This window comes from Aptenodytes patagonicus, chromosome 2, assembly GCF_965638725.1.
Source record: "Aptenodytes patagonicus chromosome 2, bAptPat1.pri.cur, whole genome shotgun sequence".
NCBI lineage: Eukaryota > Metazoa > Chordata > Aves > Sphenisciformes > Spheniscidae > Aptenodytes > Aptenodytes patagonicus.
In genome coordinates this window covers 52,380,281-52,402,992 of record NC_134950.1, presented here as the reverse complement: position 1 = coordinate 52,402,992, position 22,712 = coordinate 52,380,281, and the positions used below count along the sequence as shown (strand labels likewise).

The window sequence follows — 22,712 nt, the reverse complement described above, 5'->3', positions numbered from 1 at the left end:
ACAAAGCAGGGCAGCTAATAGGCGAGTCTTGCTTGGCTCAAAAGATTTGAGATGCGTATCAGAAGAAATGCCTTGTACTGTCTTCACGGTGGCAAACTGAACGGTTGAACACTTCAGTGGTTCTCCTGCTGTCCTGGTTAAGTGAACTGAAGTCAACAGAAGACAGAAGTCACTCAACCCTTGTACTGCACATGGTTCACTACTGCATCACCTCCACGCAGGATGCGTCAGCTATTCCGAAGTAACTGGTGCGTGCGTGTGTACATGCGTCCAGTTCACCACCTAGTTCACAGGTAACAGCAGCTCATTCCAGAGCACAGAGAGTTTGCTGAGCGGCAGAGCTATAAGCACAGTCTCTCACATTAAGGAATTCTACCACCCAATACCTCACTAGTGTGTCTTCAACACTTGTACAGGTCAGGACAATGTGCCCCTCCTCCAGTGACCACCTACTTCAATACGAAGGGGAAAGGTGATGGGAAGAACTGAGTTTGAGAGACACGGGAGACCCAAAGCAATCAGATAATCTAGCCAGGCAAGTGATGGGCGAAGGAGGGGACTGATTTTCATCAAAAGTAACAGACCACTGCTATGCTTCAGAACCGAACTAGTCTTCTACTCAAGACTACTGGTCAGTCTCTAAAACATGACATGTTCATCATGAATCACTTCTTCAGAAACACCAAGACCCCACTTCTAAAGTGGATTCAAAGTAACTAAAAAAAAATGACTAGGCACTTCGGAGAATTGTCTTACGAGGGAGGAACTCTACTAGACAAAGTAACTAGCCTGCTTTTCTGTGGCTAGGCAATTGCAATAGTTTACATCAGAGTTTATATTACACTGCAGACTAAGACCTACAGTTGACCTTCTGGGAACAGGTGGGAGAGCTTCCCTTCACAGTATGCACTTTTTTCCCCCAAAGCACAACTCCTCCTCCACACTTTACATTCATCCTTTGGAGGCAGTCACACTTGGCATTCCTACTAGAGAGATCAGACACTAGGAATTTTCTGCCAAAGCTTTAGAAACATCCTGGAAAACAAAGAGTTCTTAAAGGATATCCCAGGCAAGTGCTGAGCAGTACCTGCAGTACCTGCACAACAGCAACTGAAGAACCTTGTGAATGCTGTCTGCACTAATTATACACCCCAAAACCCATTGCTCTGAGTTGCCCCCTGGGAATTCCCCAACTTCCAATACCAACCTCGGGTGCTTTGAGCTATACCTTAAGCTACTTCAGGCACCTGGAGAACACAGAATAACTATCCCTTGCTTTTAAAACACTCGGTGAGAGGTAGAACCACTCTGAATTCAGGAAAGAGGGAGGTGCAAGGCTGTCCAGCACTTAACACGTTTACTGGGAAGCATTACAAAAATGTTATTTTCCACCAGTCTCAGGGCAAACAAACCCAAACACTTCAGGAGAGCAGGCACAGGAAAAATACAAAGGCAGACACGTCCAAACCTGGGACTCTGGGATGATGGGTGACTTCATTGGAAAAAAAGAAAAAAGTGATTTATAGTTACAAACAGACATTTTAAAGATATTTAATCCACAGTGTCTGGGTGTAGTAATAGCTAGTTAATAGGGAAGAGATGAAGCTTGCTTACTTTTACAGAGTTTAGCCCTACCATTTTTTTTTCTGTGAAGAGACTGCCAATTTATTACTATACTTTTAAATAGACCTTGTCTGGTCAAACTAGATTCATTCGGTCATGTTTTCACGGTTTCTATTTAGCTTCTGTGTAAGAGCTCCCAACTGACCCCTCTTATCTTATACTAAAAAAAAAAACCCCACCAAAAAACCCCCCCAAACATCCTGGCAGATCCCTTGTAAGCTAATTTTTCCCTTAGCTCTTCTAACTTTCGTAGTTCATAACCCTCTCAGAAAGGAGACAATGACTTGGGTATCTGGGTGTTAAAGTCATTTCACCAACGTGGAGAATAACTGTATGCAGTAGGAATACAGTATTGCCAGCACACAGCAACTGATCTGAGGAGTCACGGGCAATAAGCTATCAAGTTCACCGGAGGAAGCATTTCCTCCTCTCTTTGGCCAAGCATGCAAATTTGAGGCAATTATAAATTAATCAGCAACAACAGTCCTTACAAGCAGCTATCAGTAGCAATATCTTTTTCGTGTCAGAACCAAGAGGCGCTCAGAAAAGACACCACAGTTTGTATTTGAATATGGGTGTGCAAGCCGTGAGAGGGAAGGAACCGAGACCAAGCCTGACGCTTCCCTCTGGAAGTACTACACAGCCTGCAGGGACCAAGGCTGCAAATACAACAGTGGCACTACAAACCTGATGATGTCAGCTCTTCATGCTGACACAACACTGCACATCACCAGCGTGGACTGGCACTTAACCTGAATGTTCAAAACCTTTATATAACTACACACACACACAGAGGCAAGCACGCTAACCTCGTCTTCCAGTCTTCCTCTGACTTTGAACGATTCTTGCGGGCAGTCCTTTGTTTTTCTTCTAGCCTCTTCTTTTCTTCACTAGCTAGATCTTGAAGGAATGAAAATACACAAATAAAAATACAGAAGTAAAGTGTAATATAAGACAGGGACATTACTCCATCTGACCCAGCAAATAAATACGGGAAGGAGTAAAAGTTGTCCATTTAAAAAGCCTCCTACATAACGCAGAAGAGCTTCTGGTTTAGCCTTAAGAGCAAAGCCAGGCCAGCTGTGGCACAAGATCAGCCAATGGAATCCCAGCCAATGAAATCCCAGTCTTTAAGACTGCTAAATACATGTTTATCCATGGTCTGAGGACCCTGAAAACACATTTACGTGACAGCAAATGTGAGCTAGGGGAGGTGGCATACCCAGAATTTATTTCAGTAGGGAAACTGATTACAATATGCTGGGTTTATTTCAGAAGTCTGGCCACCTGCTTCTTGTTAAGGTTTGGGGTAAGTTGTTACTAGTGCCTAGTTCCTGATCAACAGGGGTTTGGAATATTCATTTCCAAACCACAAAGAATTGTCTCTCTGCAGCATCCCTTCATTTTTTTGTTAACACACTAAGGTAGTACAGGTCATGGTCCTAAACAAGCAGAACTGTTGCTTCTATTTGGCAGAAAGGATGGTCAGAAGGTCTGAGGAGTAAGTCAGACTAAGAAGCAGGTTAGGTGAAGGGCGATCTTTTTTCATACCTGAATCCTTAAAAAGCATTTCATAAACATCTTGGGAAGAAGTAGTTGAGAGAATCATTTTTGGAAGACTATCAGCCATTCCCAGTTACTGCCAGCCACTAACAGACTGTGTATTACCAGTCTATCTGCTAGACAGACTTTATGCTATTAGTATAGTTAAGGAATATGGTCTGTTGCTGACAGCATAGTTATTTGCACTTCAAGCTTAGACAGACAAGTTCCTGGGGATGCTCTGAACCAAGTATGTCCACCCTGATGGCCACAAAAGAATTGTACAGGCAGGAGAGACTGATTGTGGGAATTCACCGATCTGCTTTTTTAAAAGCCTCAGAGAAGTGGTTATCAGCTTTTGAGAAAAACAGTGCACAACTGCACTGTATTGTGCCTGTGTCACAGTTCTTCATACCTAGATCTCGGACTATTTATCAGAAGTAGTCACAGTCATTGCCCTATTACATAGGTGAAACTGAATCAGAGGTTTCATGACTTACCCCAATCACTTAGCAATCCAGAGAAAGCAAGAGCCCCCATGCTTTTAGTCTACAAAGCTGGCCATCCTGCTTTAACATACAAAATGCCAAAGAAAAAGGAGCAGAAGAGGGCCAGGGGAAGGCTGTTCCACACCATATTGAAGTATTTAACACCAAGTCACACATCGGAAGACTAAAAGACACTTTTCACTCTATGGCACCTACAGTAACAATCTCTATGAGGTTTCTAAAAAGCACACTATTTCTACTCACTGAAAGTCTCATAATGTATTTCTAATTCGCTATTCTAGGACAACAGAAGTGTTCAGCTCCCACTGAAGAATAATTCTGCATCAAGTGTATTTTTTGGCACTGCAGTTCCACTTAAATAGTTTAGACCGCATTTCTCAGAATTGGCACATCAAAATACTCCTTTCGCATTGGGCTGATGGAAACAGAAAACTGAAAAGTTCACAAATGCTTCCTTTCGATGCTCAGAGATTGTCTCCTTAGACTAGTTTCCAATTACAGGGCTTGACTATGGAGCACAGCGGAGGGCCTAAAGCTAAATAAAAAGCATAGCATTGTGAAGTTTAAGATTCTTGCTTATATGGAAGAACATAAGCAAGTAAGTGGTGTGGTGGGTTCCTGGCCAGCAACTAAGCACCCACAAGCCATTTGTTCACTCCCATCCACCCCAGAGGGTTAAGGGAGAGAATCGAGGAGCAAAAAGCAAAAAAATCTCATGGGTTGAGGTAAAGACAGTTTAATAAGTGAAAGAAAAAAAAAAAAAAAGGAGGAAGAAGTGATGCAAAGGCAATCACTTACGACCTTCCACCAGCAGACCTGTATCCAGCCAGCCTCCAAGCAACAGCTACTTCCCCCCCGACACACACAATTTATTGCTGAGCATGATGTCATATGGTACGGAATATCTCTTTGGTCAGTTTGGGTCAGCTGTCCCAGCTGTGTCCCCTCCCAGCCTCTTGCCAAACCCAGAAACAGAGAAGGCCTTAACACTGTGCTGATGTTGTTCAGCAATAGCTAAAACATTGATGTGTTACCAGCACTGCTTTGGTCACCAATCTAAAACACAGCACCATACATGGGCTGCTGTGAAGAAAATTAACTCCATCCCAACCAGCCCCAGTACAGATGGGTGACATACCTTTCACCAGAAGCATACCACAACCTGCAGAAGGCTGTATTAAAGAGTTACTGGCTTGCACCATGGAGGAATGTATCTTTATGGGTAGCTACTTACTTTAACAGTTCATCTAACAACTTGAATGGGGAATTTACTTTTTTCCCAGTCCCTCAGTTTTAACAAAAAAAATAAAGCCACCTTTGCCAATAACTGAAGTTACCTATTTCTCCATTTTCCATGGCTCTGATATCTGGTCGTAGCCGGCAGTCAGTTTTGGGAATGACACTCTCCATTTCTTTGTCCAACTCATTCAAAGCCATAGCAAAGCTAGTAAAATTATACATCTGAAATTCAGAGACAAAAATAAAAGGTGACTTTACGATGTCTTTAGCTGCTACTCTTAATACACAAGAAAGCCGTTGTCTAAAAACAAACATCCAAGTGCTTTTTTATTGTTTAATCACTCAAGATAGGAATACTCAAGATACCAGCAAAACTGCACTGTCAGGCAGACCGTAGGTGATCCTTGGTGCTTCTGTTTAAGCAGGCCAGCATCCAATTACTCAGTGCACTATTTCTTTCTTATCTTCTTTTTCCAGTCCTACTGGTATTTTCCCTCTCTCTGCAGAGAGATTTCCCCCTTGATTGACCCACTGAGGGCACCTTTTCTTGTTGCAATTCTTTGTCATTCCAGTTGCACGCATACCCTTGTATTCCACCCACTGGCCCTCCGGCTCCATAGCCCTTCACAAACCAACACATGCTGCGCAGGCTTTGCAACAGTCTCCTAGGATGCGTCTGTCCTCTAATAACGCCCTTCAGAAGAGATTTCTCACAGGTAGGTGCCTCAGTGGGGGGAGCAGGGTGGAGAGAAGAGGCGGGGAAAGCCCCCATACCACTAGCTACATGACGCATCCCATTTTCCAGAGAAATTCCCGTAACTCTACAGTCATGCCTGTGGCAGTTATCCCTCCAACCCCACATTATAAAGTTACAATTGTAGTGCGAAAGTTTGTTGCAATAAACAGGCAAATCCAGATTCGTTAATGAAAGAGACAACAAATGGATTTGCTTTGTGTTGAACATACAGAATAACGGGATACCACCCACTTCCAATAAGCAGAAGCATAGCTGACCTGTGCTGAATTTGGAGGTCTTGGAGTTATCTTCCATAGCAAAATACTTCCAGGAATAACATACACACTCTCAGAATCTGGCAACGGCATCTCATCTGGTTCCTCAGTATTGCCCACCTAAAGGCAGCACACAAAGAAAAGACAAGGAGTTGTTTGGAGTCATAAACCATTTACACCCATTCATTCCAACACTGGAGCTTACATAAAATTATTTTCTTGACCAAAAGTAAATAATTTCAGCAACGAAGAAACTTTTCTAGATGCTTGTCAAGAAGGACAACAGGATTAGCATACATACTCCCAATAGTTTCTTGCATCAACATCTTCGTAGATATAATCTGGATGTTGAAGCGTTAAGAAATGTCCATTTTTCCACCACAGAGATGTCCCGTTTCCTCAAACACAAGCATTTCCGTGCCTGATATTTAACTCCATTACTGCTTCATTGAAGTTGAAGAATAGAAGTCACATTCCTCATCCTTCCACATCAAAGAAATGCCAGCACATAATGCAAATGCTGTCTTCAGTTACAGAAAGCCCTACGCTACTGCTCTTTGCTCAGAGGAACCTTCCTTTCCATTGACCACTACACTACTGAAATGGCAGACTGCAAACGTTACATGAATATCCTAGATTACCTACTTCTTCTGGGAAGGGTATCCTATGAAGGCTGACACATACAGCCTGAGGCAGCCGCAGCCACAGCACTGTGAAATGGTTTTCCCAGAAAGGGAGAAACCACCCAGCATTACTAGGGCAGTAGAGAATAACTGGTGGTCACAGCGTAGATGTGACCTGAACTAGTTCTAAACCATCACCCTTTTTACGCACAGCTTTAAAGCAGCTGGGGTCTAATGCTGCTGACATTAATTCCGCCACGCAAGCGTACGTTACAATACTGAACTATAGTCAGCTAGACAATGAATACGGCTCTCCCAAGAAAACTTGGTGTCACTATCGCAGCTAAAAACAGCAGCATGTTTCAGAGACCACTGGAGAGTAAAGCTGAACTTAAAGGCAACTAATGCTTTAAATACTTTGGCTACATGCCAACAGTTTTAATCCTGCTGCTAATAAGCTTTGCTCTCTGATGGTTGCATCAGATAATACTGACGTTTTAGTGCAAAAAAAATCCAGTACCCAAACTGGACCCAGTTATCCTCTGAGATGATTCATGCGTTATGCCTCCAAGGAAATTAGTAAGTATTAAGGGTTCTGTTTCACTGTGGAGCACTTGGGTACAGTGCTTTTGATAACGAACAGGTTGCAAAGTAACCAGAACAACATGCAGACCAGGTTCAGTCCCTCAGCTATCAGGAAGCTAAACAGGGCTTTTAGTTGACTACATCTGAACTGTGCTGGCAACCTGCCATTCTGTCCTTTGAGGGACACTGATCAATCTTTCAGAAATCAGGATGTGAAGCAGAACAGGTCAGAAAGATATCCTTATATCAAAACAAAGACGCTTCAATGCCAGACTGTCAAACTCCAAACCAACTTTTATAGAAAGACTACAGTACACGCTGCAATTTGTGCCTTGTTGGATACATAATCTTAAAAATGTCGTAAGAATGATCCACATTTTATGCTTGGCACTGCTCAACCTCTCAGTATATTGCTAGGAGGGTATTAACAGACTTTGCCAAAGCAAGACCTCTGGCGTCTGTAAACGAGGCACGTGTGAGGGCAGTTGCTGTTGCCTTACATTATGCTCTTCCATATATTTGCACTGAAAATTCTGCACAAAATGTTTCACCTCGATTAAAAAAAGCTCTAGTTCATTCAGAGCAGAATCATCCTGGTCTAATCCCAGGTCTAGGGGGTTGGTAAAATACCACCTTTGCATGCATGAAGGCTTGTCTAGCTCCCTGCAAAATTATTCTTCCTTAAGTTTTATCCCTATAAAAATCAAAGGGATTCGGAGAAAAATCTGGGGCAATTTGCGAAAGGGCTCGCGTCCAAGCAGGTCCCCTAAAGGGAGACAGAAGCAATTCTTCATTAGTAGCAACGCAGCACAAAGGAATAGCTGGAAAACAACTACATAAATCTGAAAATTCTAATTAGGGGAAGTTTGAAAGGCCATGTACTTTCATGCCTGAATGAATCCTTCACTACCATGAAGGGACAAACCACATGCAGACATTACACATGCGACTTGGCTCACCTAGATGCTCAAAACCCATAAACAATATCAACTCCTGAAACACAAGGGGGCAGCGGGAATACATATTCAACAAAGACTACCTGATTCATAGTGTGCATTACAAAGCTCTCAGTTTTCTACACAGAAATAGTTCTGTTAAATGACTAGAAAAAGCGTGCTTTTCTAGAGTCAGAGCAACATTGCAGCTTGAGCTTTATGCAAGAGGATGCTTCATTTTGAAGTGAAAAGCAAGGATCATCTTGAGCATTGTTGGAAAATGCAAAGTGGTAGCTGAACAAAGACACAGGGTATGTTTTTCTTTGTTCCTTCTCCCTAGAGCTCACAGGGTCAGACTCCAAGAGAAGCAGTAATCTCCAGTGCTTTAACACTCCCCTGACGACAAGCACTGGAGCAATCTCAGATACAGCAACAATCTAAACCTGCACAGGAACAACTGCTTTCAGAGTTCTCCGTCTCTTTTTTCTTAAGTATAAAAACTACCAACACCCAAACCAACAAAAAACCTGGCTTCAGTCACCAAAGGGAAACAATCCCTGTTTTAAGCTACTACGTGAGTGGTTGTTCTTCATCAAGCTGTATGTTGTCACCACCACCATTCACCTTAAACAAAAAGCATACTGTTGACCAGAAATCTGGAAGAATTAAGAATGAGGTTTTTTCCCCAGAAGAAAAAAAAATGCAATTGTGGAGGGGAAAAAAAAAAGCAAGCATTTCTATGGTTGTGAAAATTTAATAGAAAGCAATACAGAAATTCCTTGGAAAAGCTGGAAAATATGATCTTCTATCAAGATGAGAAACTAGACTATCCTGCCTCTAGGAGTCCAAATCCTCCTATTAGAATATAAATGTTATCATATATGATCAAAACCATGGTCCAACTAATGGATATGCTATTTCCTCCATGTGACTTGGGAGGAAGAGGCAGGTAATGAACCAGCCACTATTTAGATCACTCCAAGTTTTGGGAAATTTGAATACAAATCCTTGAGAGAGAAAGCATTTTATCCCTTAATGCTGGTACTCATCCAATCTGTTTTGCATCCTACTAGGAAAGAGAAAATAAGTGAAAAGAAATCTTAATGCTCTTAAATGATACTAAAATATTTAGCTGTCTTATGTTTTTGATACCACCTCTCTACATGAATAATACCTGTTTACCGCTTTTCTTCTCTTCTGCATTTTTCTTGTCATTTTTTTTGTAAGCTTCGAATGTAGCTGGGTCAACACTGTACAAACACTCAGTCCACTTCCCATACAAGGCACAAAGTTTCTTTTTGCTGTCAAAAAAAGACTAAGTTTACAAAGGAGCTTAAAGAGATTTATTTCATCATTTCAGACAAAAAAATATTTGAAAGAACTTTTGAGACCAACTCTTAAAACTCCATTATTGGAGTTGCACAATTCATAACCTTGCTGTTGCAGGTTCATGCCCTTGACAGACTATGTTAAGGGCATTCAGTTCTACAGCTCCCATCAGAAACAGAGGACAGCCATTTGCTTCCTGTTAGGAATGGAGCTGTTACCTTTTGTCCTGAATGTAGCCTTCAACTTTGTGCAACTCCTTCCCAAAGAGGCCGCAGGGCTTGAAGCTTAGTACACATTTCTCACCAGTTCTAAAGGCAGAACAAGAGGGCATTAATTATTTCCAAATGCTTTTCCTCTTCAAACCTGCAGCAAGTGAAAGCACTCACACTCTCAACTTACTTGTGGTTAGTTATTTCCACATTTCCGTACTGCTCGATCCAAAGTTTGCCCACAATAATGTTATGCACGCAGCACGTAGGATTTGTCCACGTGTAGGCTTCATTGTGTCTAAGGGAGGGGAATAAAAATTAAAATACTCTATCTTTGTACTGGATGTCACTCCTGCAATGATCCATCATCTATAAATCACACCAAGTCTTGAAATGGACACGGCAATAAGTCAAGAAACCCAAGAAGTTTATTAACCTATTGCTACTGATTTTATGAATTCCTTAAAACAGCCACTTTAGTGCAGTCACTGCTAGCACTGAATGACACGAGGAAAGCCAACAGGACTCAAGCGTGCTAGTCTTAGTAGGACTGATGTCCAGGCATCTGCAGAACATACAGACACAAGCCCCAACTACTGCTACTATTAGTACGCTGTATATTAGGAGAAATGATGGCAGTTCCTTTCATCTTCTCATCCCCTCCTCCCCGCAAAGTGATCTGCCATCAAACATCAGGATGTGGGAGTTAGACATGTCTGTTCCTAAGCCATGAGACTAATGCACACTAATCATCATGGATGTGGCCACTGTGCCTATGCAATTATTACTTATCAACTTACTCAAGAAGCTCCAAAGTCATTGTGCCTTTTGGTTCCGCTTCCACGCTCTTGCCCCAGAATTTGAGTTTAGGATAAATTGATCCATGAAACACAAAATCATTATTTAAACCTTCAGCATAGAAAGCACTGATTGGTGGATGATGGCTAACTTGCTCTGAGAGAAGTCTAAATCCAAGATCATCTCTGCAAAATAAAGACAACCAAAAGCATGTATCTATGTATCAAGTGTAGTGAAGTTGCAGTTCTTTTCCCCAGGGTGAAACAGATAGTTGGACCCATGCATAGTTGCTGTACTCAGTGCAAGAGTTAGTTAAAACCCTAGGATAAAACAAAGAGACAGATCAACTAATACACACAAAATCCTCATTCTAAATAACTGAGCCCATAATGTAAAAAGGTAACAAAAACTACTAAATCTGATCAGCCAATATGTTTACTTTTGATAGTGACCTCTTTCTTAAACTTTCATATAAACATGGGCCAAAACCTCACCTGAGAGAAAAAAGTGCCCTAAGTGCAGCAGCACACTAATAGACTAACATTGCCTATTTGTATTCTGGACACTCATGTAATGAATATTACAATTCTAACACCTCCCTTATGTACCACGCATCTTTTCATTCAGAAGGTTTCAGAAAAAATAGTCATTTTTGTAAATAAAACTTGCTTTTAAACCTGGCAAATTTCCTTTGCCTGCTCGGAGTTGAAAGTTAAGTAGTTTCCCTTCACTGGAAGGTGCATTGCTGAACACCAACACGCATTGCAAGCACCTCCAGCAGCTGCTAGGAGAATGGGTGGAATCCTACAAGCCAGAGAGCAATCTGCAAGCCACCTGACAAGTCTAATGAAGCATCAGTTACACAGAATACCACTCTCCGCTCTTCAGTGCATCTTCTGTTCATTACCTGATCAATTCATACGTCTCCCCAAGCAACGGGTTGAACGGCTTCCCTGTACGTTCCCACTGTGAGGCTACAGCAGACACAGCAAATGCAGCAACACACTATTCAAAAGAGTATGAGTACACAGTTAATCTCCTGATTTTAGTCTTTATCAACTATCAACAGCAGTCATGGCATTACAGAATGACTCTTCTGAAATACCTTAGCAAAGCTCTGTTTGCAAGGCAGAGGAATAAAGTTTTCATCAGAAGACTAAAAAAAAGCAAGCCTTAGGAAAAGCAAAACTTTTTCCTAGATAAGCAAAACTGGTGAATGAATGAGAGAATCCGACATGCAGCAAATTACAGGAGTTCCTCCTATAATGAGACTATCTATGAAGAAAAAAATCCCAACGCATTCATCAAGAGCTAGCACAAATTACCACATCCAAAGTACCTGCATTCGCTCAGTTGTGCTGGAAAGTGAGCTGGCTTTGTGGATGAGGTATGTATGCTCCATATACTCTGTAAGTCGCTGTAGAAAGCTCAGTGGCTCATTGAATATAACCGGCATTGTGATCTTCGACAACTCCTGATGCGCAAATGAAGTTTGTGTTAAAAACCAAATGATTAGATACGCTGACCTGCAGTAACCCAAGTGTAATTGGCTTATTACAAAAATAAATTATGCTCTCAGTGCTAATGCAATGTGCTTGACCCGGCTCCACTAATGCTGAAAGGAAAACACCCTGTACATCCCTTATGAGCTTGATAAGCCCATCTGTGTTGACGTTAAGGCTACTTTTAAAACAAAAAGAAAACCAAACATGAAACAAACAAACTTCCTACCAACAAATGCATTAAGAAGGTGAGATGAAACAATAGAATGAAGTATTAAGGACCCTTTTAAAGACTTAAGTTATTTATTACTCTTAAAATAGATATAGGCCGTCTAATTACTTAAACATATTATCTTTTTTTGGAGGCAGGTGGGCAGCTGGGGGGAGGAGGATGAGAAAGGACAGGGAAACATGGCGAGTAAAAACAGGGATTCTGTATTCTGAAGAAAAAAGGAATTTTTGTAACAGGAATAAAAATTTAAAAGAAGTCCTACAGCTTTGATGCTCTTTATTCTCTTTCTCATTTTTAAAAAGCATGCCCTCTGAACGCGTAACATAGCAATGTTTTAAACTGCCTGCAGTAGCAAATTAAAAGCATATAGTATGACCACTGGCAATGTGCACAGTAAACAGCACTGTTCTTAACCATAATAGCAGCATCTCGCACTAACAGCTTTGGCAGACACTTCAGTACAATCCACTCCAAGTTCTGTCCCCCTCCTCCCCCAAAGTGCAACTTCTGTGCAGCAATTTCTGCAAAGCAGAATTAAGACCTTTGTGGATTGTTTTCCTGCACACACCTTATGCAAGACAGGCTTTCAGTCTGCTCTTTGTATTTTAAGGTTGTAACACTTTTCTGCTAAAGCCACTGTGAGAAGCCTCAGATGCTTCACAGCAACTCAGGAGACCTGGAGCTGCTGATACAGGCATTCCCCAGCATTTCCACATCTCATTGCTTGGTGCTGTTTCTAACTACAGCAAGGGGAGGAGGAGAAAACAACAGTGACTAAATCATAAAATGGTTTGGGTTGGAAGGGACCTTAAAGGTCATCTAGATCCAACACCCCTGCCATACGCAAGGATACCTTCCACTAGACTAGGCTGACCTTGAACACTTCCAGGGAGGGGGCATCTACAACTTCTCTGAGCAACCTCTTCCAGTGCCTCATAGTGAAGAATTTCTTCCTTATATCTAATCTAAATCTACCCTCTTTCAGTTTAAAGCCATTACCCCTTGTCCTATCACTACATGCCCTTGTAAAAAGTCCCTCTCCAGCTTTCTTGTGGGCCCCCCTTCAGGTACTGGAAGGCTGCTATGAGGTCTCCCCGGAGCCTTCTCTTCTCCAGGCTGAACACCCCCAACTCTCTCAGCCTGTCTTCATAGGAGAGGTGCTCCAGCCCTCTGATCATCTTCATGGCCCTCCTCTGGACTCGCTCCAACAGCTCCATGTCCTTCTTATGTTGGGGGCCCCAGAGCTGAATGCAGTACTCCAGGTGGGGTCTCATGAGAATGGAGTAGAGGCGCAGAATCACCTCCCTCGACCTGCTGGTCACGCTTCTTTTGATGTGGCCCAGGATACGGTTGGCTTTCTGGGCTGCAAGTGCACATTGCTGGGTCACATTGAGCTTCTCATCAACCAACACCCTGAAGTCCTTCTCAGGGCTGCTCACAATCTATTCTCTGCCCAGCCTGTATTTGTGCTTGGGATTGCCCCAACCCAGGTGCAGGACCTTGCACCTGGCCTTGTTGAACTTCATGAGGTTCACACGGGTCCACCTCTCAAGCCTGTTAAGGTCCCTCTGGATGGCATCCCTTCCCTCTGGCGTGTCAACCGCACCACACAGCTTGGTGTCATCTGCAAACTTGCTGAGGGTGCACTCAATCCCACCGTCCATGTCACCAACAAAGATGTTAAACAGCACCAGTCCCAATACCAACCCCTGAGGAACACCACTCATCACTGGTCTCCACTTGGACATCGAACCATTGACCGCAACTCTTTGAGTGCAGTCAAAATTCCTTATCCACCAAGTGGACCATCCATCAAATCCATGTCTCTCCAATTTAGAGACAAGGATGTCATTCGGGACAGCGTCAAATGCTTTGCACAAGTCAGGGTAGATGATGTCAGTTGCTCTTCGCTTATCCACCAATGCTGTAACCCTGTCGTAGAAGGCCACCAAATCGGTCAGGCACGATTTGCCCTTAGTGAAGCCATGTTGGCTGTCACCAGTCACCTCCTTATTTTCCATGTGCCTTAGCATAGCTTCCATGAGGATCTGTTCCATGATCTTCCCAGGCACAGAGGTGAGACTGACTGGCCTGAGTTCCCCGGGTCTTCCTTTTTTCCCTTTTTAAAAATGGGGGTTATGTTTCCCCTTTTCCAGTCAGTGGGGACTTCGCTGGACTGCCACGACTTCTCAATTATGATGGATAGTGGCTTAGCAACTTCATCCGCCGGTTCCTTCAGCACCCGCGGATGCATCTCATCAGGTTCCATGGACTTGTGCACCTTCAGGTGCCTTAGATGGTCTCGAACCTGATCTTCTCCTACAGTGGGCAGTTCTTCATTCTCCCAGTGCCTGCCTTTGCCTTCTGCGACTTGGGCGGTGTGGCTTGGGCACTTGCCAGTGAAGACTGAGGCAAAAAAGTCGTTGAGTACCTCCGCCTTCTCCACATCCCAGTTAACCAGGTCTCCCGTTTCCTTCCAGAGAGGGCCCACATTTTCCCTAGTCTTCCTTTTATCACCAGTGTACCTATAGAAGCTTTTCTTGTTGCCCTTGATGTCCCTGGCCAGACTTAATTCTATCAGGGCTTTAGTTTTCCTAACCTGATCGCGGGCTGCTCAGACAATTTCTCTGTATTCCTCCCAGGCTACCTGTCCTTGCTTCCACCCTCTGTAGGCTTCCTTTCTGTGTTTGAGTTTGTCCAGGAGCTCCTGGTTCATCCATGCAGGCCTCCTGGCGTTTTTGCCTGACTTCCTCTTTGTTGGGATGCATCACTCCTGAGCTTGGAGGAGGTGATCCTTGACTATTACCCAGCTTTCTTGGGGCCCTCTTCCCCCCAGGGCTTTATCCCATGGTACTCTGCTAAGCAGATCCCTGAAGAGGCCAAAGTCTGCTCTCCTGAAGTCCAGGGGAGCGAGCTTGCTGTGCACCCTTCTCGGTGCCCTAAGGATCTGGAACCCCACCATGTCATGGTCACTGCAGCCAAGGCTGCCCTTGAGCTTCACATTCCCCACCAGCCCCTCCTTGTTGGTGAGAACAAGGTCCAGCATAGCACCTCTCCTCGTTGACTCCTGTACCACTTGGAGAAGGAAGTTACCATCGACACATTCCAGGAGCCTCTCGGATTGCTTATGCCCTGCCATGTTGTCCCTCCAACAGGTATCGGGGTGGCTGAAGTCCCCCATGAGGACCAGGGCTTGTGAGCGTGAGGCTGCTCCTATCTGTCTATAGAGGGCCTCATCCACTCAGTCTTCCTGGTCAGGTGGCCTGTAGCAGACCCCCACTGTAATGTCACCTGTCCCTGCCTTCCCTTTAATCCTGAGCATAAGCTCTCGGTCGGCTCCTCATCCATCCCCAGGCAGAGCTCCATGCACTCTAGCTGGTTATTGACACACAGAGCGACAGCCCCTCCTCATCTCCCCTGCCTGTCCTTCCTAAAGAGCCTGTACCCCTCCATTCCAGCACTTCAGTCATAGGAGCCATCCTACCGTGTCTCCGTGATGCCAATAAGGTCGTAGCCCTACAGGTGTGCACACATCTCCAACTCCTCTTGTTTATTCCCCATGCTACGTGCGTTTGCATAGAGGCGTTTAAGTTGGCCCCCCAATGAAGCTGTCTTACTGGCTGGAATTCCTTTGTGCTGCTCTTCAGGCGCTCTCCTGCTGACCTGTGTTCCTTCTCCAGGCTCTGGGCATCTATTGCTGCCACTGGCATCAAACTGGTACGAGTGGGATGGATTGAGGTTCCCCTCACCCAGGAACTTTAAAGCCCTCTTCACCAGCTTGGCAAGCCTATGACCAAAGATGTTCTTCCCCTTCTCTGACAGATGGACCCCATCAGCCCCCAGTAGGCCAGTTTCCTCAAAGCGAGTCCCATGGTCTAAGTAGCCGAATCCCTGGCTGTGGCACCAGTCCTGTAATCATTTGTTGATTCACCAGATTCAATTGGCCCTTTCAAACCCCTTCCCTTTGACCTGGAGGACTGATGAAAAAAACCCTACCTCCAGAGTCCCTTACCGTTGCTCCCAGGGCTCTGTAATCCTTCCTGATACTCCTCAGACTGCTCCTGGCTGTATGCCTGGCTGGTGCCCATGTGAAACAGCAGCAGCAGGTAACAGTCAGTGGACTGTACAAGGCCTGTCTCTCGGTGACATCCCTGATACAAGCCCCCGGTAAGCACACATTCCCTTCTGTAGGCTACTGTTACAGGCTGACAGAGCTTTATCAGCCGTAAGTACTTTCAGCCTATTGCAGGATCTAATGGAGAGAAGGACTCTTCTCAATTCACTTGTAGCTGGAAGCAGATTATGTGCCAACCAGCTAACCTCTGATCTGGCCACTGTCTGGCTAGTAACACCATGGGGGGAAGACTGAGATACTAAGGGGAAGGGAGAAGAGCAAAATTAAAGTAGTTTAGTTTTTTGGTTTTGTTTTGTTTTTTTCACAGTCAAAGTAAAAAATTTTTGCTACCACAAAGTACTTTAAGGGTTAAAATAAAGAGAAAATGCTTTTACTGAAGGAATATTGCTCTGACCAAGTCTTACTTTCTCAATTTGTGAAAGCAAATAAAGCATAAGAAGCAAATTTAAAAAAAAACCCCAACCCTCTCCCCAACAAGTTTACATTTGGGCCTCAAATGAAACAATCACTTCACATCTTTTATCATAGCTTTCTGATTACCTACCATTCCAATGCATTTTCTTAAGATACTCCAGATACTGAAGTCATTTCTAGAAAACATCGGAGATGGCAAGCTTGTTCTGCAGAAAGGAACAGGGAAGAAAGCGGAAGTAAGAAAAGTTTTCCATTACTAACCATGACTAAGAAACCCAAATACTCTTTTTTGAAAGTAACAGTTTTCCAATTTTTAAATTAAAAACCAAGGGGGAACGACAGTGCTACTTGTTTTACCTGCACAGAAACCCGAATTTCTCCAAAAGCAGAACCAGAACCATTCCCTTCATTTTGCATAAGAACAGCGGAAGAGAATTTCTATGTCAGTTATCAGAACAGTGTTTTCACAATAGCACCATTAAGATATTTAGTTGTGTCTTTGTGAGAAAAAATAAGTTCTTTCTGAGTAGGTACATAGGTACGTTCACTACGTCTGAACAGATTTGAGGGTTAAACAGTGGGGGTTTTTTTTGCTAGTCACCTGTATACTGACAATGAAGGGCCATGACATTTATTGCCTGTATTAAAATCAGCCCTCAGGAACAACAGAAAAAGCAGCATCATTAAAGAACAGAAAACACAGCAGCCTATTCTACAGGGTGCTGACATATCCTGAAGCAAGTGTTAAACATATTTTCAAGACCATTTAGTCTGTGTAATACAGCCTGTATTTCTCAGCTTTACGAGAAATCAGGCACAGATTTTGTTCTGTTTTCTTACTGCTGCTGACCAGCTCAACTATTAATCCAATTTACCTATAGAAAAGCATAAATACAGGTCAAAGCCCTTTGTCCACAACAACACTAAAATTTGTATTTGGATCATAAAGCTATTACCAATGAGAAAAATTCTCAATAGATAAGAACTATCTACAGCTCACTCAAACTGCATAAACTATTTGAGTTTCAAAGTTTAGTTAACTCTAAATGATCATGTTGCCCTCCTAACCAAGAAGGTCTTGTCTCCCCTCAAAGTAGCTAAAGCAGTATCTTTTTAGAGAGTGTGAACAGGCTGTAGCTGCCTCCTCCACCCCACTTTTCTGATAAACAGAAACATTGCCAAGAGAAAAAATCAAATAAGATAAAAAAATCTATTCAGGTTAAGTTGTCAGTTTCAGTAGCCCTACCAGCTGTGTCACCTCACAGTTATCTGTTACTGAAACACCTTTACCAGGGTTGATGTTTCAGTCTTCAGAAAGAACAAAACCAAAAAATGCTCCTTAAAATACAAGCCCCATCCAATCAAAAACCTAGTCATACGCCTGAACTCCTTATGGTACCAAACTATGTTTTGTTAGTAAGTAGCTAACAGCCTAACACTAACTGATTTTACTCAGCTCCCATGCAGGGGATCAGTGGGTAGGAGGATTTATTTCAATTGACCAACATGACATCACTCACTCCCTATTCTGATTTTCTACTGATACAAAAATATTTCATGAAACAGATCATCTTGACTATTATTAAGTATAAAATACTTCTGTGGATGCTTTGATACAAATCTCCAGGAGAGGACAGTGTCCACCAAGTATTCAGTCTTATCTTCGTTTATAGTGTTCACTTTTCTGTGCATTCTTCAATGAAGGCAGTTAGCAGAGCGGGCGTTTGTGTTTAGGTAAGCCCTTCTGCATGTAAAACACATTCTAGTTTGCTGAAGTATACACAGGGATTGCTTTCCTTACATAGTAAAACCTACATTTTCATTAAAGTTAACCTGTCCATCCGTTAAATTTGTTTAATTACTTGAAAGTTGACATTCAGTTTCAGCCATTCATCCATATTTCTTACATATATCAGCCAAACCTGATATGGGAGTCAGTTCTTTTCTCCATATAACACACACATACTGAAGAAACAAAGCAGTTTTAAGCCACCAAGAAAGATCCCAGGGATAAGTAAGGACATGTGGAAAAACGACAGGCAGCCAAGACGTGAGGCCTACTAACCTTGACACACTCCCTGTGATTAAGGGAAACGTTTGTGAATGCAAAAAATTTCCTTCCAGATGTCGATTTTAGAAACAACTCAGGAAGTTAATTTTAGCTTTAAGTGACAAAAACATCTGCTGGAATTTCTGTGCAGTAGAACAGATAAGATGCATTTAAGATCATTCACTTAAACAAAAACACTTGTTGGAAGCATTATCTATAGTAGATCAGCTACTACAGGAATCTTGTGGGGAAGAATATATATTGTATGGAAAGGGCATGTTTAGCTTGCTCTTCATGTAAACTTGATCAAATAACCTCCTGGCTCCCAAAAAGCCAAACACAAACATGTTTGCATTCTGAAAGGCCCCCAATGCAGGGACCAAAGGGAAAGCTGACTACAAAAACTCAGCAATAAGAGGGAAACAGCAGCAATAAAATGGATGTTAAATGTTGGCAGGTATTACAGAACATTTTTGTGCAAGGGTTGGTGTCCACTCCCAAATCAACCTAAACTACAAGAAGTCACGTCACCCACATTCTTTCAAACACTCTATGAGCAACCAGTAGGATGCAAACTACATTTAAGAAATCAGAACAAGACAGCAGATTATTAAGTGGCACTGGCTTCACCTACCTATATACGTACATCTCAACACTTTTAATTCCTTGGAACTAACAGATTTATTCCTACATCTCCAAAACCAAACCACCCCCCCCACCAAAAACCAACCTCCACCTCCCTGTGGAAAACACTCACCACTCAAATAAGGGAGGCAGATTAGAACTCAGGTTTTCTAGACGTTAGAAAGAAATAGTCTTATTTATACTGACTGCTAAACAGCGTTAGGTACTCTCAACCCAAATGCAGCTGCAGATCTTCTATTCATCTGAGGAACTACAGGAAGGTATCAAGATTTTATGCAAAAGAAAATAAACCGGTCTATTCTCTAAGTGACTTGTTTCCATGTGGTTAACACAAATGGAAGTTAAACAAAAAAGTTATAGCAAACCCAAGGGTGTAAGGATGGAATTAAGTGCTGTCAAAACATTCTGTCCCCCTCACTTTGCACAGCATCAAGAAGTTAAGGTTTCTGCTCTGGAAAGTACACAGGTGGCATCACAGACGAGGCGTATTTGACCACATGCCCTCTAACAAGCCCCAAACCCAAAAGAGGCACAAACTGGAGCCAGCAGCTCCACGTAGGTAACACAGTTCTGAAGTCAGAACTGTAATCAGACATGGCAAACAGATCCCATACCAGGCCAAACATCGCTGCCACCAAGAGCCTCAGAAACAAGGCTAGAAACACCACACAACTTCCATCCCTTGAGAAGGTTCTCTTGGAGGTAAGATTTAAATTGGCTGAGCTCTGGGGAGAAACCGTTTGCATCAATATATTTGTGGACAAATCCCAATGTGTCACCAAGGTGCCAGGTAAAAAAGCTTGACATTATAGAGCACACTCTAGGTTGAGCTGTAGCCATTTAGTCACATAAAATATGACCACACATTCTCATCTATATGCAAAACAGATGTGTCCACTTTTCTTTAGCAGTAAATTATTAGCCAGCCAATTTATGCACTCATTTTACTCCAACATCCTATACTCTCTTTACTACTAAGAGACATGCAACTCAAGAGAAACAACTTACGCAGAGGTACTTGTTTATTACTCTTCATTCCCCCTTATAAAACGAGCAGATCTTAAATGCTCCTCCAGTCACCTGCTCCCTACAGTTCTGACAACATACTGCAGTGTTATGGAAACTTGCCAAGTTATTTATTTTTTATAGTAAACAGAAGATCAATTCCTCTTAAAACTCTTCAAGACAACGCATGTCAACATGCATCATCATTTTCATGTTGATCATGAATTGCCTCCTTTCTCCTCATTGTTTCCAAGGCAATGAATGCAAGCGAGATGTTCACCCTCACCTAGTGCTTCCCCCCACCCCTGAACTTCCTGCTCTAATTAGGAAAGGCACTTAGCCAAGGCCATAAATACCACCCTTGCTAACAGCACAAGAGCGCAGAACAACATGCTTAGTCAGCTGCTTTATGATACCTTCCCAAACCACCCCGTTACTCCACCCAAGCCCTCATATGCCTTAGTCTTTGCCTAGTATGGGAGGGATATACACGCAGAGGTTGAACCTTGAAACATCAGGTCTCTGACATTACCACATACTTCAACAGTCACTGCAATTTAACTATTTAAGATACTACCAAGTAATTAAAGCATGTCTTGCTTGCTTCTGTAAAATTAAATATGAATTTCCTGTTTTTACAGAAATCTGGTGTCCCCGTCATCATTCCGCACATTCAAAACACTTCCAAAGTAGTCTTTTTGAAACACACTGAAGTCTGGCTTCATCTGTAGCACAAACATTATATTGCCCCTTCACTGAAACTCGAGAATAGTGGTGTCTATTACATCTCATTAACTCCAGACCTATTGTCCTCCTTTATCAGCAAGGAAACAAACAAAAATGGATCATTTGACAACACAAAATAAGCACATAAAACATAGATGAGACTTTTAGAATAAGACTCCCTTTGTTCACATTTGACTTTCTGATGCCAGGCTAGCAATATTTTTCATTCATTCCTGATACCAACAGAAGGATCAAATGACTGGAAATTAAAGAGGCAATAGGAGTCATAGCTCATTAAAGATACATGAAGGAATTAAAATCCACATAATTTCAATAAGATCTATTAAAAAACCCCAAGTGTGTCCATTTTTACATAGCACATTGTATTTTATTTTTACTTACTCGGATTTGATCACCAAAAAGCAAGATGCAAATGAGCATACTAGCCTTGGAAAAATATTCTTTATAAAATCATAGCACAACCAACTACTTGTCAATCATCCCTAACAAAGTTTTAAAAGTTTTCACAGTTTTTCAGAGATTCCCGTGCTCTTCTACTCACCATTAATGCTTATTACAATACCTTAAGAATAGGCAACATCCTACCTGTGTTTTTTGATTCCGTTAGACAGCGACTCCCCACTGCCACAAACCTTTTCTTCAGGCATGCTTGAAGTTATCGTATCTTTTGAATCCATGCTGTCCTCTAACGAGTAGGCTGTTGTTGTTTCAAACCCACTTACTGATTTTTCAGATTCTGAATCTGCAAAAGAGCAGGTGCATGTCAATGAATCTACAGCCTGTGCTAGACTTCAGTCACTAACAGACCTTCCCTCTTTGTACAAAACTGAAACCTAAGTAGGCTACTGTGTCCTGATGACAGGATCCATTTGGTAAGTAACTTGTACTGCCACAGACCGCTGCAGCTCTGTATCTAGATAAAGACTAAAGAGATTGCGAGATAAGAATGAACACAGTAAACTAAAAAATTTTCTATCAAACAGAGCCAAAATCTGACATTTTTATTAAACTGAAGCTACTATAACTTGCTTAGGACAAGCGCCAGTGTCATGTACATGCCAGTATCTTACTTAACTAAATACCAGTTACCTCAACAGTCAAGTATTGACTCCTCCTATACAAGATTCCAGCTTGGTCTAAATTCTTAGACACTCGGTGCTGTTCAGGAACCTTCACTTCCCAACTTACTGAACAAGTGTCAAAGAACAGAAGGAGGTATCGTATGCAGTGGATTACATTAGCCATGTAAGTCCCATCAAAGTCTAAATGATAAGCTCACCAAGCAGTAAGATAAACTTTGTACTCTGGAAGGTAGGTTAATAGTACAATCCACATCACACCTAAAACTAAAAACAACATCAACGACACCACCTTATTTCCAACCAGTGTTTTGGTCATGTAATGCTTGACCAGCTCTGGAGAAGAGACAGTCTTGCCCCAAATCACAAAGTAAAAATTTCCTGGCAAAAGGCTGTATTTTTGTTTTGTGTTTTTCTTTCAAACTTGACAAGATTGTCAAAAGATTATCCAGCTGCAAGTTCCAAGAAGCAAGGGAACAGCTCAAGACAAGTAAAGATGC

General features: G+C 42.5%; 1 protein-coding gene across 7 annotated transcripts in view; it reads right to left on the bottom strand.

Moving 5' to 3' along the window:
• Nucleotides 1-22,712, bottom strand: part of OSBPL1A (oxysterol binding protein like 1A) — an 83,961-nt gene that overhangs the window by 2,502 nt on the left and 58,747 nt on the right. For 6 of the 7 annotated variants that reach the window (XM_076329823.1, XM_076329820.1, XM_076329822.1 and 3 more), the window contains 12 exons: nt 21,719-21,875; nt 16,817-16,892; nt 11,743-11,877; nt 11,311-11,408; nt 10,406-10,588; nt 9,796-9,903; nt 9,615-9,704; nt 9,242-9,368; nt 5,928-6,044; nt 5,012-5,135; nt 2,433-2,523; nt 1,469-1,492 (listed from right to left, as the gene is read on the bottom strand). In XM_076329823.1, coding sequence (XP_076185938.1) covers nt 1,469-1,492; nt 2,433-2,523; nt 5,012-5,135; nt 5,928-6,044; nt 9,242-9,368; nt 9,615-9,704; nt 9,796-9,903; nt 10,406-10,588; nt 11,311-11,408; nt 11,743-11,877; nt 16,817-16,892; nt 21,719-21,875 — 1,330 coding nt within the window. The remainder of the gene's footprint in view (nt 1-1,468; nt 1,493-2,432; nt 2,524-5,011; nt 5,136-5,927; nt 6,045-9,241; nt 9,369-9,614; nt 9,705-9,795; nt 9,904-10,405; nt 10,589-11,310; nt 11,409-11,742; nt 11,878-16,816; nt 16,893-21,718; nt 21,876-22,712) is intronic. The other variant, XM_076329825.1, reaches the window with a different exon arrangement.